The sequence below is a fragment of the Marmota flaviventris genome, chromosome 2 (assembly GCF_047511675.1).
Source record: "Marmota flaviventris isolate mMarFla1 chromosome 2, mMarFla1.hap1, whole genome shotgun sequence".
NCBI lineage: Eukaryota > Metazoa > Chordata > Mammalia > Rodentia > Sciuridae > Marmota > Marmota flaviventris.
Window position 1 is genome coordinate 110,800,009 of NC_092499.1, and position 18,276 is coordinate 110,818,284.

At 39.3% G+C, this 18,276-nt stretch overlaps 1 protein-coding gene across 5 annotated transcripts in view; it reads left to right on the top strand.

Moving 5' to 3' along the window:
- Window positions 1-18,276, top strand: part of Znf609 (zinc finger protein 609) — a 241,650-nt gene that overhangs the window by 145,250 nt on the left and 78,124 nt on the right. For all 5 annotated transcript variants that reach the window (XR_011706687.1, XR_011706688.1, XM_027924361.2 and 2 more), the window contains exon 3: window positions 686-911. Coding sequence is in view for 3 of the 5 variants with exons in the window: in XM_027924361.2 (XP_027780162.1) it covers window positions 686-911 (226 nt within the window). In the remaining 2 variants the exon portion in view is untranslated. The remainder of the gene's footprint in view (window positions 1-685; window positions 912-18,276) is intronic.

An 18,276-nucleotide genomic window follows, 5' to 3' on the forward strand; every position in this document is an offset into this window, starting at 1 on the left:
TAGCAGAATATGCCTGAAAAGCTGGGTCTTTCACATCAGTCTTATTTGTTCTGCTATTGAAATTTGGCCCTAATTCTTTTCCACTGGAGACTTTTTAATGAAATAGGAAAAATACAACATACAAAAGACCACTTTTAGCCAAGCACAGTTCATGAGAAAGGTCTTTCATAAGAAATAGAGGAGTAGGAGGTATAACTTAGTGGTAGAGCATGTGCCTAGCATGTGTGAGGCCCTGGGTTTGATCTGAGTACTACAGAAATAGAGAAAAGGAGGGCTGGGGATAGAGTGGTAGAGTGCTTGCCTCACATGCACAAGACCCTGGGTTTAATCCCCAGCACCATTAAATAAATAGATAGATAGTTAGAAAGAAAAGGAAATAGAAAGAGAAAAAAAAAGAAAGGGAGTATGAAAGAAGAGTGGAGGGGGGAAGAAAAAAATAATTAGAGCTTCTCCTAGGACTAGGTATGGTGAGGTATGGTGTGTGTGTGTGTGTGTTGGTGTTCTCATCTAAACCACAAATTTGTAATGGAATCATGACCTAGAACTTGAAAGGAAGGACCACAGTCTAATATTTAGAGCCTCTGTACTCTGGCAGCAAAGCATGTGGAACTAGATTAAATACTGAAAGGTACTTATCCTAAATAATCTTGCTACAACTCAGTTACTGCTTTGTCTTCCCCCACAGATGGAGTCCCCTGTCTCCACACCAGCAGTGCTGCCTCTCCACCTTTTGGTGCCAGTGGTCAATAATGACATATCATCTCCCTGTGAGCAGATTATGGTTCGGACAAGATCAGTTGGTGTCAACACATGTGATGTGGCTTTAGCCACAGAGCCTGAGTGCTTGGGCCCTTGTGAACCTGGAACCAGTGTCAACCTCGAAGGCATCGTGTGGCAGGAAACAGAAGATGGTAAGTGCTGTATATGGCTTTCTCACCCCTTCTCAACCTGCTTCTACCAAGCAGCCAATAAGGGCTTATTGCTGTAAATATTGCCAGGTATTTATAAGGAGTCTCATGTGTCAACAGGTCTGCTAGCAATACCCATAGGATGGCAGCAAACCAAACAGAATAGCAGAATCTCATTTATAGAGATTTCCAATGCCAGTATTTGTTTGTTTTTGCAGTGCTGGGAATCACAAGTAAGTAACCACTCTACTGCTAAGCTGTATCCTGAGCCCCCAGTGCCAGTTTGTTAAATTAATTATCTCCCTTTATAACTCTTCAACAGTGTTGGCCCTTGTATTCAGGCAGTCATTTAATAGGTGCTGGCATTGTGATTCAGATTGTATCCACACTCTCCAAACCCCCATAGTGCTGGGGATTGAACCCAGAGCCTTGTGCAAGCAAAGCAAGCACTCTACCAACTGAGCTATATTCCCAGCCCACCTCCCTCTATCATTTATATGGGAGATTTAGGTTATAGATGAAATTTGGGTTCAGGCTTTAAGAAAAAAATAATGGCAGCTGAGAGAGTCAAGAGAATGGAGAACACTCACTCTAAATTGAATTAATCTTGGCTCATTGAAGATGCAGCTTTTGCATTTCCTTTTTTTTTTTTTTTTTTGGTATTGGGAATTGAACCCAGGGATACTTGATCACTGAGCTACAACCCCAAGTCTTTTATTTTTTATTTTGAGACAGGGTCTTGCTAAGTTGCTGAGGGCTTTGAGTTTGTGATTTTTACACATCAGCCTCCCAAGTGGCTGAGATTACAGCTGTATACCACCATATCCTGCTCAGCTCTTGCCTTGTTTAACATTTAGTGTAGTCACCTCCTTCCTCCCATTGGTTGCCTCATTGCCCAGCCACCTGTACCACTTCATGCATCTGTCAACTTAATACAGATTTTTATGGGCTGAGTCAACAGGGAAATGTTTACATAGACTTATTTTCAGACATCCACCAAGTCTTTGGCTTGCTGTAAGTTGCTGTTGTCCAAGCCTTCCATCCAGACAGACTTCTTAAGTTTCATTTGCCCTGAGAACAGAGTTTCTGTTTTGGAAATTCATAAGCCTAAAAAAATGAGGGCTGGGTTGTGGCTCAGTGGTAGAGCTTCACCTATCACATTCGAGTCCCTGGGTTCAATCCTCAGCACCAAATATAAATAAATAAATGAATAAAATAAAGGCATTGTGTCAACTACTACTAAAAAATAAAAAAATAAAATGAAATAGGAATGAAAGGTACCTTAGCAGGTAATAGGTAATCAAGATCCCTTGATAACACTGAGTTTGTGTGATCCAGCTCATTCTCCTGGATTTTTGTTGTTGTTGTTGTTGCTTGTTTGTTTGTTTGATTTTGCAGTGCTTGGAATTGAACCCAGGGTCTTGTGCATGCTAGGCAAGCACTCTACCACTGAACCACATCCCCAGCCCTTTTTATTGTTTATTTTGAGACAATAAGCAAGCTGAATTGCTTAGGGCCTTACTAAGTTGCTGAAGCTAGTTTTGAACTTATGATCCTCCCTGCCTCAGCTTCCCAAGCCACTGGAATTACAGGCATGCACCACCATGCCCAATGCTCCAGCACATTCTTTTTTTTTTTTTTTTTTTTTTAAAAGAGAGAGTGAAAGAGGGAGAGAGAGAGAGACAGAGAATTTTAATATTTATTTTTTAGTTATTGGCGGACACAACATCTCTGTTTTGTATGTGGTGCTGAGGATCAAACCCGGGCCGCACGCATGCCAGGCGAGCGCGCTACCACTTGAGCCACATCCCCAGCCCAAGCACATTCTTTTAATAAAGAATCGAAGTCCTTGTCAAAGTATATAAAGTATATGTGGTAGAAAGGCTGGGTCTCAGAGTGCCATCATGTCTCTACATTAGTGACAAGACTTTTTTTTTTTTTTTTTTTGTGGTGGTGGTGGTGGTGGTATTAGGGAGATTTAATTCAGGGCACTCTACCTCTGAGCTACATGCCTAGCCTAGGCTCTTATTATTTTGAGAGGACCTTGATAAGTTGCCAAGACTAGCCTTAAACTTGTGGTCCTTCTGCCTCAGCCTCCTTAGTTGCTGAGATTACAAACATGTGCTACCATGCTTGGCCACCTGTTAGATACTCTTAATGTTTTCTAGACTTTATTTCAAAGTATTTATTCACAGTTTTCAGTTTTGTTTATAATCATGTAATTCTTCCCACTCCCTACCCCACCCCCACCCACAGAATCAAATCCAGGGCCTGGCACACACTGGCCAAGCATTCTACCACTGAGCTATATCCCTAACCCTAATTTTTCTATTAATGTCTGTCTCTTCCCCTATGTTAGAAATTCTGAGATTGGGGATTTTTTGTGCTCACCATTGGTCCCCCAAAACTTAACACCTGGCTGGACATGGTGGTGCACACTTGTAATCATAGCAGCTAGGGATGCTGAGCAGGAGAATTGAGAGTTCAAAGCCAGCCTTAGCAGCTTAATGAGGTGCTAAGCATCTCAGTGAGACTCTGTCTCTAAGTACAAAATGGGGCTGGGAATGTGACTCATGGTAAAGCACTCCTGGGTTCAATCCCTGGTACAAAAAAAAAAAACTTAACACCTGCCACTTGTAGTGGGCTATCAGAAATAAATTTGTTTGAGCTAGGCATGGTGGCATATGCCTATAATTTCAGTGATTCTAGAGGATGAGACAGGAGGATTACAAGTTTGCAGCCTGCCTCAGCAATTTAGAAAAGTCCTCAACTATAAGATTTTCTGTTCTATTAATATCAGATTTCTCCCACTTAACATATTGTATTTCAAAACTTACCTTCACTTTTTTTTTTTTTTTCCCTTTTCATTCTGTGGGAAGATCTTTTACATAGTGATATGCTCTATTTTTTTTTTTTTTCCTTCTTCTTTTTGGACACCTCAAAGGCTCTTCACCTGAATTGTCAGTTGATGAAGGTCTGATTACACTCTACCAACTGAGCTATATCCCCAGTCCCCTTTACATCTCAAAGTAACAGATTTCCTACAACAGTCATTCTCTGAAGATCTATAAGATGGGGGGGGGAGGGGGGCTGGAGTTGTGGCTCATTGGCAGAGTGCTTGCCTAGCATGTGTGAGACACTGGGTTTGATTCTCAGCACCACATATAAATAAATTAAATAAAAGGTCCATTGACAACTAAAAAAAAATTTTAAAGATCTATAAGATCTAGGCAGGGGTCGGGGGTAATGGACTGTAATCACAGCTACTCTGGAGAATAAGGCAGGAGAAGGATTGCAAGTTCAGAGCCAGCCTGGGCAATTTAGTGAGATGCCGTTTCAAAATGAAAAGGATTGGGGATACATACAGCTCAGTGATAAAGTCCTTGCCTAGCATGCACAAGAGCTAGGTTCAATTACCAGTACCAGGAATGGAAGGGGGGGGGAGTAAGATCTAGAGTACTAGGTCATTCCTCAAGTTGATCATAAGAACTACATACAAATATTTTAAAAAAAAATTCTAGGCTTCTAGGCTTTGTGTCTGCACCTGACTTTTTGCACTTCTATCTCTGCCCAGCAAACTATTATTTTCAAAGGGAACAACTTTCCAGCTTAGAAAGAAGCTATGAATGCTTGGCCTCTTGGGGAAAATGGAGGATGCTAAGAGGTTCCTATAGAAAGTAGTTCCTGCAGGGCTGGGACTGGGGCTCAGCGGCAGAGCACTTGCCTAGTACTTGCAAGGCCCTGGGTTTGATCCTCAGCACCACATAAAAATAAAGGTGTTGTGTCCAACTACAACTAAAAAATAAATATTTAAAAAAGAAAAGAAAGGAAATGAGTTCCTGTAGGTTGCTGAGAACAAGTGTAGTGGTCATAGCCGCAGTAATTCCTGGTTTTGGGTTTTATTTGGGTGGGGGGGGGCTGGAAGAGGGTTGCTTTGTTTTGTTTTGCCTCCCTGCCCTACCAGTGTTGCTCTTTTTTTCCTTTACTCTCCCTATCTCTCATTTTGAATTTTGCCTTGAAGGCATTTTTTATTTAATTTTTTTGTAGTTGTAGGTGGACAGAATGCCTTTATTTTATTTGTTTATTATTGCATGGTGCTGAGTATTGAACCCAGTGCCTCACGCATGCTAGGCAAGCGCTCTGCTGCTGAGCTACAGCCCCAGCCCGCCTTGAAAGCATTTTGAAATTCCTGCAGATTCCATCTCTTTTTAGGGTGTTCATAATTCAGTCAACTCTGCAAAGATCTATCCATGACCAGGTTCAACTTTGGGATTGTTAAGAACACCTAAGGGACTATGCACAGTGGCGCAACTGGGAAGGCTGAGGCAGGAGACTTTGAAATGAGACCAGCCTTAGCAACTTAGTGAGGCCCTAAGCAAATTAGTGAGACCCTCTCTCAAAATAAAAATAAAAAGGGCTGGAGATGTAACTCAGTGGTAAAGTGTCCCTGGGTTCAATCCCCAATACCCCAATCCCAGCCTCTCTAGAAAAACACACCTAAGTGTAACCCAGAATATTTCCCTTGGATTTTTGTTTTGTTTTGATTTTTTTTTGTTTTCATTGAGATTGATTTTTACCACTGTGCAAGGGTCTGATTCCAGCTGATTTCACTTTGGCCTACCTCACTTCAAATCAAAATATCAAGTACCAAGTCTATTCCAGGTTTACAAGGCTTAATGTTTTTTTTTTTTTTTTTTTTTTGTGTGTGTGTGTGTGTGTGTTTTGCCAGGGATTAGAACCCAGGGCAGGCACTCTACCAACTGAGCTACAACCCCAGCCCACAAGGCTTAATCTTTTTTTTTAAATATTTGTTTTTTAGATTTTGGCGGACACAACATCTTTGTTTTTTGTTTTTTTGTATGTGGTGCTGAGGATCAAACCCAGGCCGCACGCATGCCAGGCAAGCACGCTACCGCTTGAGCCACATCCCCAGCCCACAAGGCTTAATCTTAACCCTGGGCCCTAAATACAAAAAAAAAAAAAAAGCCTTAAAGAGGACATATGCTTTTGCTAAGGCAAAATTGCTTGCTGGCATCTGTGGTATTTTAAAGAAAGGCAAAACTGACTTTAGATAAGAATTCCAGGAGGTTCCATGGATTCAGTTTTGTGATAGCAATACTAAAGCCAAAGGTAATACGGTTTACTTTGGCATATATTTTACAGAAGAGTTTGTAATACAGTTGAAGGAGCAGTGGAGTGAAAATCAAGCGATTTCTGTACCTCTGCCACTATCATTGTGACCTTGGCTTTTATTTTAAAAGTTTACCAACACTAGGCTGCATGTATTATATCTAATATATTGAAAACCCCATCGGGGGGCTGGGGATGTGGCTCAAGCGGTAGCACGCTCACCAGACATGCATACGGCCCAGGTTCGATCCTTAGCACCACATACAAACAAAGATGTTGTGTCTGCCGAAAACTAAAAAATAAATATTAAAAAAAAAAAAAAAAAAAGAAAACCCCATCGGGCCAGGCACCTTGGCGCATAGCTGTGATCCTAGCTATTCGGGAGGCTGAGCCCCGAGGATTTCAAGTTCCAAGCCTCAGCAATGTAGCAAGGCCCTAAGCGATTTAGTGAAGGATCTCAAAATAAAAAATAAATAAAAAGGAGTGGGAATGTGTCTCAGTAGTTAAGCGCCTCTGGGTTCAATCCCCAGTACCAAAAAAAAAGAAAACCCCATCAGACAATTTAATATTGTAGTGTTTGTGTGTGTATTCTCGGATGAAAAGAACAGTGATTGTGTCAGAAGGTGAAGAGAGAGGGTGAGTAGCTGACATGACATCTAAATAGTCCAGGAAGACTTCTGTATACTCTGACCCCTGTTACCCAGGAAAACATTTGGTCCTGCTTTAAATTGTGGATGAGCACCGCTCTTTGGTCTGTGGTTGTTGTTTTCTTATTATCAGAGTAATAGGCAGTTTGCTTAAAAAGAAGTTAGTTTGTCCTTGATAGCTCTGATGAGCAACTGCCCCAGTGATTCTTCATCCTTATCTAATTGCAGATCCTGACTGTGGGTCTTTATCCTTCTCTCTAAAGGGAAGGGTCTCTCCATTAATCTTATTTCATGAAAATGGTAACCTTGGTAGTTCCCTATGGTTTATTCTGTTGATTCTGATGTAGGAGAATACGTGTGTGAACTGTGAAATATCTGATTTTAGATATTTGTACTGGAAAAATGAGGTGGTACTCAGCTACTGGCTTTTCTTATAGGCTATACTTAATGCCCTTTTACCTTCAGTCTCACCTCAGCACTCACCTAGAGAGAGATGCTGCACTGGGACCAAGCTTTCTCAACTGCTTAGCCAGATGCACACTAGCCTAACTTCTGCAGAAAGAGCGCTACCAATAGCATGGTCATAAAGAGTCTAGCAGCCATTGTCTGGCACCACAGATCTTCATAGCAACAGACTACCACATGGCAACAGCAGCCACACAAAGGAAACATTAGGGAAATCAATACCTACTTTTTCCTACCCCTCCCCCATCAAAAAACAGGAGCCAACACATTCTTCCCACCTAGCAGTTTACTCCCAGGGGGTGCTTTAAGGTATGATGTGTTTATATACCCTTGGTGGATTATGTTATCTGCCCACTGTCATATATTCAAATCCCGAAGCCCTAAGGAAAATTTTCAGTCACAGTTTTTTTTAAGTTTCAGATTACAAAATGGATTAATCTCTAAGGAAAAGAGATGTATGTACTCTTTGTGCTTTCTCACCCACTTCTTCTCATCCCCTCCCTCCCAGGGACAGCAAAGCAGAGTGGCAGTACAGGTGACCAGGCTGTGGACTTGCCAGACAGGGAAGGTTGTTTCAAAATGAGATCTTTTGATATTTCAGTAACAAAATCCTTGCAGGCCTATTTTGTTACTAATAACATCCTTTAACAAATAATTGTGTTCCTGATACTTATGCATGAACTCAGGTACAGTAGATACAGTTATGGTTTGACTTGGGATTAATCACTATGCTGTAGATAATTTAGCTTTCATGTATGATTCCAAGGGGAAAGGGCCCCATTTGATGGCCTTGGTGTTTTCCTGCCCTGTCAAATGGTCATTTTACTAGTTTGGGCCTTAGTTTCCTCATTGTACAAATGAGGAATTTAGATTTAGGAGCTCTGTTGTCCTGTCCTTGTAGAACGCTCTGTTTCCTCCCATATGCTGTTGCATTAGCTCTGATATTTCCACTTCTGTATCATTGTGTGGGAGAGAGGAGGGATTGTCTTTGTTAGTCATTGGTTGTGACGAGATGTGGAAAATGTAGGACTCTCTGGTCACAGAGTGTATACAGCTAAAAACAGGTCCTGGCCCTGCCTTGGTTGATAAAGCTGCTGTAACAATGATGGGCACAAATTTGCAAACTAGCCTTGGCTCCCACGGCAGTAGTTTTAGACCAGTTCAGGCAGAGATTTGCTCCCAGGTTGCTGCTACTGAGGCTCCCACTGCCTATAAACGATACCAGTGAGAACTAACATTCTCTTATATTTTCTTTCTTTCCCTCTCTTTCTCTCTCTCTCTCTCTCTCTCTCTCTCTCTCTCTCTCTCTCTCTCTCTCTCTCTCTCTCTGAAACAAGGGGCTGTTTTCCACCTCTTCTGATACCTTATTATCCAGTCTCCCTCAGGCTTTACAGAACAAAGAAATCACGGGGCATCAACTTTATAATTTAAGCAGCAGGAGATAATTTCACCAAATAGGGTGGGTAGGTAGTTGATTCTTCCTGGCATGAGGTGGCATTGTTAAATGGCCTTGTATTTTGTCTGCTGGGTTTAGGCTTTGTTAGGCCTATTCAGTCCTCTCTGTTTTTTGAGTTAAATTATAGTGGCAAACTAGGCCCGTGTATTTTCAGAAGAGTAGAGATTAGAAAAACATGGAAAGTATGTCATTTATAGGTCCTTTTACTTGCTAATTGCTTTAGGAATTTTTCAAAATTCACTATCCCTATGTTTACTCCTCCAAGATCCTTTAATTCCCTCAGTTGCTGCCTTCACAGTCTTCTCCATAGCAACAAACGATATGACAAAAAGGCTACTCGAGGAATTGAATAGGCACTCTTCCCAAGTTGTACTGTTATTTTCTCTTTAAGATATCTTAAAAAAACCAAAAAGACTATCAAATAATTTTCTACCTTCATTGAACTCATAATCAAATGAAACTTTTAACCCTAAACTAAGTCTGTTTCATATCTGACTGATTATCTCGACCTTTTAAAAATTTCCCATATTGTGTGCATGTACAAATAAATGTGTAACAACAAATCCTATCATTGTGTACAACTATAATGCACCAATAAAAAATATGTAAAAAAAACCTTCCCTAATCATTCAGTATACTTGAAATACTGTGCATTTTCCCATTTAAAATTCAAGCTTCCTTCTGCTTTTTAGCTCTGTCCTTAAAATCATATTTAAAATCTCCCAGAATCAAGTATCAGTGTAGAGAAAGAATGGATGAACAAAGTAGAACCCTCTGCCCCCCCTCCCACACACACACACCCACACCCGCCATATGCTGTTGCATTAGATACTAGACTAGTCTGCTGACCTGGAGGTTGGGCAGGCTGCCTAAAATATGTCATCTCAAGCCAGCATCTCAAGCTGATCCTGGCACTGCCTACTTTATCATCCTCTCTTTCACTGATCTATAGGATTCATAAACCCAAAGGTGTTCTGATTTGTTTATGATAATCAGGCTTTTTTTCCTTTTTTTTGGCGAGGAAGCTACCGGGGATTGAACTCAGGGATACTCAACCACTGAGCTGGGATTACAGGCATGTACCATTGAGTCCAGCTTGTTAATAGGTCTTACTGAATAATAATATAAATATATTCATGAGTCATAAGTGTACAAGTCATCGAATTTTCAGAGTGAACATACCATGTTACCAGCACCTAGATAAAGAAAGAAATATTGTCAAAATCCCAGAAGCTCTTTTGTGCCTCCCTTCCAATAGTCTGTTTATTTTCCTTTTTTTTAATTGATTTTATTTCTTTAAATACATGACAGCAGAATGTATTATAATTTTTATTACACATATAGAGCACAGTTTTTCATATCTTTGTATAAAGTATGTTCACACCAATTCATGTCTTTATACATGTACTTTTTTTTTGCATTATAATTCTTATTACACATATACCACAATTTTTCATATCTGTGTTGTATTTAAAGTAGGTTGACACCCAATTCAAATCTTCATACATTTACTTTGGATAATGATGACCATCACATTCCACCATCCTTGCTAATCCCCTGCCTCTTTCCTTTCCCTCCTTCCCCTCTTCCCTATCTAGAATTCATCTATTCTTCCCATGTTCCCCCTCCCTACTCCACTATGAGTCAGCCTCCTTATATCAGAGAAAACATTCAGCATTTGGTTTTTTGAGATTGGCTAACTTCACTTTGCATTATCTTCTCCAACACCATCTATTTACCTGCAAATGCCATGATTTTATTCTTTTTTATTGCTGAGTAAAATTCCATTGTGTGTATATATACCACATTTTTTTTTTATCCATTCATCCACTGAAGGGCATCTAGGTTGGCTCCACAGTTTAGCTATTGTGAATTGTGCTGCTATAAACATTGATGTGGCTGAGTCCCTGTAGTATGCTGTTTTTAAGTCCTTTGGGCATAGTCCGAGGAGAAGGATAGCTGGGTCAAATGGTGGTTCCATTACCAGTTTTCCAAGGAATCTCCATACTGCTTTTCATATTGGCTGCATCAATTTGCAGTTCCACCAGCAATGTACCTTTTTCCCCACATCATCGCCAACACTTATTGTTGTTAGTCTTCATAATAGCTGCCATTCTGACTGGAGTGAGATGATATCTTAGAGTAGTTTTGATTTGCATTTCTCTTACTGCTAGAGATGATGAGCATTTTTACATATATTTGTTGATTGATTGTATATCCTCTTCTGAGAAGTGTCTATTCAGGTCCTTGGCCCATTTGTTGATTGGGTTATTTGTTTTTTCAGTTCTTAGCTTTTTGAGTTCTTTATATACCCTAGAGATTAGTGCTCTATCTGATGTGTGAGGGGTAAAGACTTGCCCGCAGGATGAAGGCTCTCTGTTCACCTCACAGATTGTTTCTGTTGCTGAGATAAAACTTTTTAGTATGATTCCATCCCATTTATTGATTCTTGGTTTTAATTCTTGCGCTATAGGAGTCTTATTAAGGAAGTTGGGGCCTAATCCCACATGCTGAAGATTAGGGCCTACTTTTTCTTCTATTACAAGCAGAATCTCTGGTTTAATTCCTAGGTCCTTGATCCATTTTGAGTTAAGTTTTGTGCATGGTGTTTAATATGAGTTTAATTACATTTTGTTGCATATGGATTTCCAGTTTTCCCAGCACCATTTGTTGAAAATGCTCTTTTCTCCATTGCATGTTTTTGGCACCTTTATCTAATATAAGATAACTGTAATTTTGTGGGTTAGTTTCTGTGTCCTCTATTCTGTACCATTGGTCCACCAGTCTGTTTTAGTGCCATCTTCCAGTAGTCTTAACAACACCCCCACTCCCCAATCAGTTCTGACCTCTGTCATCAGATTTGTGTAATTCACTTTGAACATTGCATAAATAAAATCATTACAATGTGTACTTTTTAAATCTTGGAGCTATACTCACCATTAAACTAGCAGGATTCATCCATGTTGTTGCATGTACTTAACTTTGTTTATTCTCATTATAGTAGTTTGTTTGTTGTGGGGTTTTTTGTTGTTGTTTGTTGTTATTGTTGGTTGGGTTTTTTTTGTTTTGTTTTATTTGTTTGTTTGTTTTTTGGTACCGGGGATTGAACTCAGAGGCATTTTACCACAGAGCTACATCCCCAACCCCTTTTGCTTTTTATTTTTGAGACAGGGTCTCACTAAGTTGCCAAGACTCTCCTCAAATTTGAAATACTCCTTCCTCAGCTTCCCAAATCACTGGGATTACAGGTGTGTGCTATCACTCCTAGCAATTGCCTATCTTTTTATATTCTGTTATGAGTCCTGGATCAAATATATGTATTATAAATATCTTTTGTGTCTCACCTTTTCTATTAATTGTATAATTTCATGAATAGAAGTTCTGCATTTTTATGTAATCTAGTTCGTCTTTTGTTTTATTGTTGGTAGTTTTGGGTTCTGTTTAATAAAATTTTTTCTATTCTATGATAATAAAGATATCCTATGTTTTTTCTGAGATACTTGTTTTTCCTTTTATATTTAGATCCACAGTTTATCTGGAATTGATTTTTGATTAAGGTGTGACTTGAGTCAAGGTTTTTTGTTTTTTTTTTTCATGTGGATATTTAATTGCTGCAGCATCTATTGAAAAGACCACCCTTTCCCCCACTGAACAGCAGAGTCATATTTCTCAATCAGAGGATATGTGTGGGTTTATTTTTTAATTCTCTTCTGTTCCTTTAATTCTTTTGCCTATTCTGTCAATAATACATTGTTTTAACTCTATACCTCTATAAATCTTGATATCTAGTAGTGTAAGTCCTCCAGCTTTGTTGTACTTCCTCAAGATTGCCTTGGGGCACTTGGCCTTTTGCATTTCCACAAAAATTGTAGGATCAGCTTGTGAATTTTTTTTTATGAAAAAGGCATGCTAAGATTTTGATTAAAGTTACATTGAAACCACAGATTATTAGAATCAAAGTTTATTATTTTACTTAAGCTAGTGTTAAGTGAGAGAAAGTTGGGGGAAAGGAGGATCAAAGCCACTCACTAATAGCACTTAGAGAGCCTTTTAAAATATATGCTACCTCTTCCAACCCTCATAATCTAAAACATTGGGCATGTTTACTGTGAAAAACCTCCCCAGGAAATTACCATTTGCAGACTGGTGATGTAGCTCAGTGGTAGAGCGCTTATTGAGTATGCACAGGGCCCTCAGAACGAAGGAAGGAAGGGAGGGAGAAAAGAAGGAAGGGAGAAAGGAAGTTGGTGCTGCCATTACCACTATTCTCTATATACCCTACTTGAGAACCACTGATCTAGACTGCAATTTAGCAATGAAGCTAGTTAAGATAAAAATTTGAGTGATTTAATCAACACTAGGTCTGAATATGGTGTTATATTAATTTCCTAGAACTACTGTAACTGAGTACCAGAAGCTGACTGCTTAAAACCACAGAAATTTATTATCTCTCAATTCTGGAGGCTAAAAATCTGAAATCAAGGTGTTAGCAAGGTGGCTCGTGGGGAGAGATCTTCCTTGCTTTTGATGTTTGCTGGTAATCCATTGTGTTCCATAGCTTGTAGATGGATCATTTGGTTACATAGCTATCTTCTCTGTGCATGTCTATGTCCATCCGCCTTTTTTCCAGTGGTGGAGATATTGAACCCAGGGGTATTCTACCACTGAGCTATATCACAAGCCCTTTCTATTTTGTATTTTGAGACAGGGTCTCTCTAAATTGCCTAGGCTGGCCTTGAATTTATGATCCTCATGCCTCAGCCTCCCAAGTCAGTGGGATTACAGTTGTGTGTCATCACACCCATCTTTTTTTTTTTAATTTATTTTTTAGTTTTAGGTGGGTACAATATCTTTATTTTTATGTGGTGCTGAGGATCAAACCCAGAGCCTCACACGTGCTAGGCGAGCACTCTACCACTTGAGCCACAACCCCAGGCCCACCATTCCCATCTTAAATGTCACCCTTTTATTTATAAGGATACCGTTATATTAGATTAGGACAGATCCAAATGATCTTATTTTAAAGCCAGTCTGGGTAAAAGAGCATTTTTATCCTCAGACTGGGTAAAAGAGCATTCATCCTCAGACCCCAACTATTATTGGGTTCCTCTTTCTGTGTTACTGTTTCCCCTTCTTTGGCACTGAGAGCCAAAAGGTGCTTCAGTTCTGCTCTGTTAACAGACCTGAAACTACCAAGGAGAGATTTCCAGAAAGGAAAACAGGCTGTACCTTTCACAGCCTGTGGTTGAGGAAGGCTAGAAAGAAAAAGTGCCTAGCCAGCCTTAGGCATCTTGTTATCCCTAGGTCTTCCTTCTAGGTCATAAAGCAGTAAAGCTGTGGACATTGTGATTCCATCTCAACCTGGGAGGTATTTCCTCAAAACTGAGAATATGAACCTTCTTATTTCTAGTGATTTTCAGACCAGGATTCCAGCTGAACCTGATGACCTCTGCTGATCCACCTTCTCCAGCCATGGCTACAAGTATGTGGTTATCTCAGCAAGAGGAAAGGGAGGATGAACCATTTAAGGGTGTAGTGAACCAGACTTTATTGCACTGTTTTACAGTTTCCATGGTGCAAGAACTTATAATGGGAAGAGGAACTGTATCAGATCTTGAGCATTCCTCTGCAGCCTCCCCTTTCCCCACAGTCTGGACATGGAATAGTTTACATTTGATGGAGGTTACACCTTGGCCTTACTTCTTTAATCCTATAACAGTTCTTTTTCTCCTTATAATGCCAGATCTAGCTAGGTATGGTGGCCCATGCCTGTGATTCCAACAACTCTGGAGGCTGAGGAGGAGGATTGGTAAAGCGCCCTTAGGTTCAATCCCCAGTACCAAAAAAGAAAAGGGGAGGAGGGGAAGACATTCACACACACCTAACCATTCCCCAGATTGGTACTTGCCTTGATAATGGTTTCAATTGGCTATTTTCTTTTGTCTAAAATTCTATAGAAAGACAATACCATTCTCCTGTGAAAAGATTGCAGGATAAATGTTGGTTACCTTTGTGCTTTCTTTGGCTTATTCAATCCCAGAAGATCCCAGAAATAAGGGCTGTGAGATTGTTTCCTGTCAGTGGCAGACTTGAAGGCAGAATAATTTGAAGACATCATTTTCTCTGTCAGTGTTCCTAAATTTTGCTGCACATTAGAATGTTGGAACAGGAACAAGGATTTTAAAATCCTGATGCCCAGGTTTCACTCAATTAAATGATATCAGAATTTCTGTGGGTGGGAGTCAGAAGTCAATATTTTTTGTTTTTTAATGGATCTTCAGGTGTTTCCATTCTGTAACAAAACATCATAGTTTCTCCATAGGTTTCGAACATTTCTGGTTTGTTTTAATACTGCAAATTAAACCCAAGGGTGGTTTTCTGCTGAGCTATATCCCCAGCCCTTTGTTTGCTTATTTGTTTATTTGTTTTGTTTTTGAGACAGCATCTCACCAAGTTACCCAGTCTGGCCTCCTCGAACTTGAGATCCTCCTGCCTCAGCCTCCCAAATTGCTGGGATTATACACATGCACCACTGGGCATGGCAGCTTCAGACATTTCTGTGGAAAACTATCCCACATTGCTTTGTTGCATCATCTGAGAGATTTATATTTGTAATGTTAATAAAGGACTCATAGCAAAGGTTCTCTTGGGAAGTACTCTCTCTAAAGAAATAATAACCACTTTTCTGCCTTGGATTTTTGGTTTTAGAAGATCCATATATAATTTGCTTCTTCCCTATAGTCAAATCAATCAGATCCATGACTTGAAGATGAATAAGGTTTACCAGGATAAATAGGATTCAAAACCCAGAAATGGGGCTGGGGTTCTGGCTCAGCAGTAGAGCATTAACCTGGCACGTGCAGGGTGTTGGGTTCAATCCTTAAAAATAAAATCACATAAAAATAAATAAATAAAATGTAGGTATTGTATCAACTACAACCAAAATAAATATTTAACACCGCCTCCTAGAGATGTTGCTGTTAAACTCATTTGAGGTTGTGCCTGCATGAGATCTGGCAGGCTTTAAGAATTTATTGTGTGGCAGAAATCTTCTAATAATTTTCATTGTGGTAGACAAACTTGGAACTAGAGTTTTCCCTGAAGTATGGCTATTTTTACCAAAGTTTCTAATATTACCCCATGGCAAACCTGTAAAAAATGAATAGTTCTCAGATAATAACTGTACATAATTTAAGAAGAAAATCTTACCTAGTTCAAGAACCATAGATGGTCCTAGTTTTTCTAGTCTCTTCATTTCTAAAGGCTACTCACTCTTTTGAATTTCTAATCTTTAAAAAATATTTTTAGTTGTAGATGGATAAAATACCTTTATTTTGTGTATTTTTTTTTTTTTAATTTGATGCTAAGGATTGAACTCAGTGCTTCACACGTGCTAGGCATGTACTCTACCACTGAGCCACAACCCCATTGAGTGAATTTCTAATTATATTTACACTATCCCTACATCTCTGATTGGAACTTTTGTCCTGTAATAAACAGTATATTCTGTATATTCTCCAAGGTTAAATATTAGACAATAACATGCTGGAGATCAGCTATGGGAAGTAAAATAAGTCCTACATTCCCCGGTTGAGGCTTTTGCAGAGATAATAATACCCAGAGTTTAAACAAGCCTTCCTTACAGGCATTCTCTTTGCATTCTCTCTCCATTCTAGCCAGTTTCCTGCAGCATAACTTGCTTCAAGCCAAGATCCAGCTTTATGTATAGGTTCCAGAAACTATGAATGACTTATTTTCATCTGATCTCTTCTTCTACCTCTGTCTCAAAAGAGGACTGGAAAACCTGAAACTATTATTGACTGGGAATGGAGCAAATGGAATTTGTTGCAGTTGTATCCTCCTCCTTTTTGCTCCAGCTTCTAACATCAGCAGACAAACATGTCGGTTGTTCTTTAGAAAAAAACTGGGACTACAAAGAATCTATTAACAGGTTTCTGATCATTTAGTGCTGGCTAGAAGGATTTGGCCATTATAAGAAGTATGAGGAGAGTAAAAAGTACTAGGAAAGCAAATAGGAAAATACAAATGATAACATCTTTCTATAGAGTAGGGCCATATTGAACAATTTGGCATCAGTGTAGTGTGTCAGCAACAACTATTAATGTTGATGGTTACTTACTCACATTAGCACTGGATATTAAGCTGAGTACTTTTTATTTCTCTGACCAAGCTAAGGAAATAGAGCTTTCAAGGAAACCTTTTCTGAGGTGAAAAGCTTTTTTTTTTTTAAAGAAGAAGAAGAAAAAGAAATAGGAAATAGGTATTTTATAACAAATGATGGATCCCTAGTCCTTTTTATATTTTATTTTGAAACAGGGTCTTCCCAGGCTGGCCTTGAACTTGTGATTCTCTTGCTTCATCCTGTCAGGTCATTGAGACTACAGGCATGTGCCACTGTACCCAGCTCAAAACAGTTTAACACAGTGGCTAACAAAGTCTGTTTTTAAGTATCCACATTCCTCCTCTGACTGGACTGTAACCTAGTAGAGGTCAAAATATGCATAATGAGCCTGGTGTGGTGGCTCATACCTGTAACCCTAGAAACTCTTGAGGCTGAGGCAGAAGGATCACAGTTCAAGGCCGGTCTTGGCAATTTAGCAAAACCCTGTTTCAAAATGAAAAGTAAATAGCACTGGGGATGTAGTGGTAAAGTGCACCTGGGTTTAATCCTTAGCACCAAAAGAAAAAAGAAAGTATAATGATAATAAAAACAAAGCTATCCACAGGTTCAAGACTACATCAGTTCTGCTTACCATCCTATAGATAGTGTTACAGGGCATTTATATAGTATCCACTTTAAACTAAAAAGCAAAAGAAAATAAACAAACAAAAAATCTTAGCAAGAGTTCTTTGGCCCCAAACCATTTTATATGTTTTATGCAGTTTACAATTGACCTCTAAGACTCACATCTTAAGTCAGAAACTCTGGTAAGGGGATTTTATTTCCCAAGTAGGATGACAGGTGTATGCCACAATGTCTGGCTTCAGCCCTGTTACTTTTTAAAAATGGAAAGTAAAGTGTTGGAGAGGATATGGAATAATCAGAACTCTTATGGATTTCTGGTTCAAGTGTAAAATGGTGGGGCCATCATGAACAAGTTTGACAGTTCTTCAAAAGTTAAACATATAATTAACCTATGATCTAGCAATTCCACTCCTAGATACATATCCAAAAGAATTGAAAACAGATATTCAAACAAAAACTTTTATGTGAATCTTCAAAGCAGTATTATTCACAACAGCCAAAAGGTAGAAACAATCCAAGTGTGCATCCCCAGATGAATGGATAACATTCAATGGAATATTATTCAGAAATAAAAAAGAAATGAAATTCTAATATATGCTACAGTATAGTTAAACCTTGAAAACAAATGTTAAGTGAAATAAACCAATCACAAACGGCCATGTATTCTGATTTTCCACTTATTTGAGATATTCGAATGGGTGAATTTACTTAGAAAGTAGATAAACCAGGTACGTTTATTATACACACCTGTAATCCCAGCAGCTCTGGAGGTTGAGGCAGGAGGATTGAAAGTACAAAGCCAGCCTCAGCAAAAGCAAGGTGCTAAGCAACTCAGTGATGCCCTGTCTCTGAATAAAATTCAAAATAGGGCTGGGGATATGGCTTAGTGGTTGAGTGCCCCTG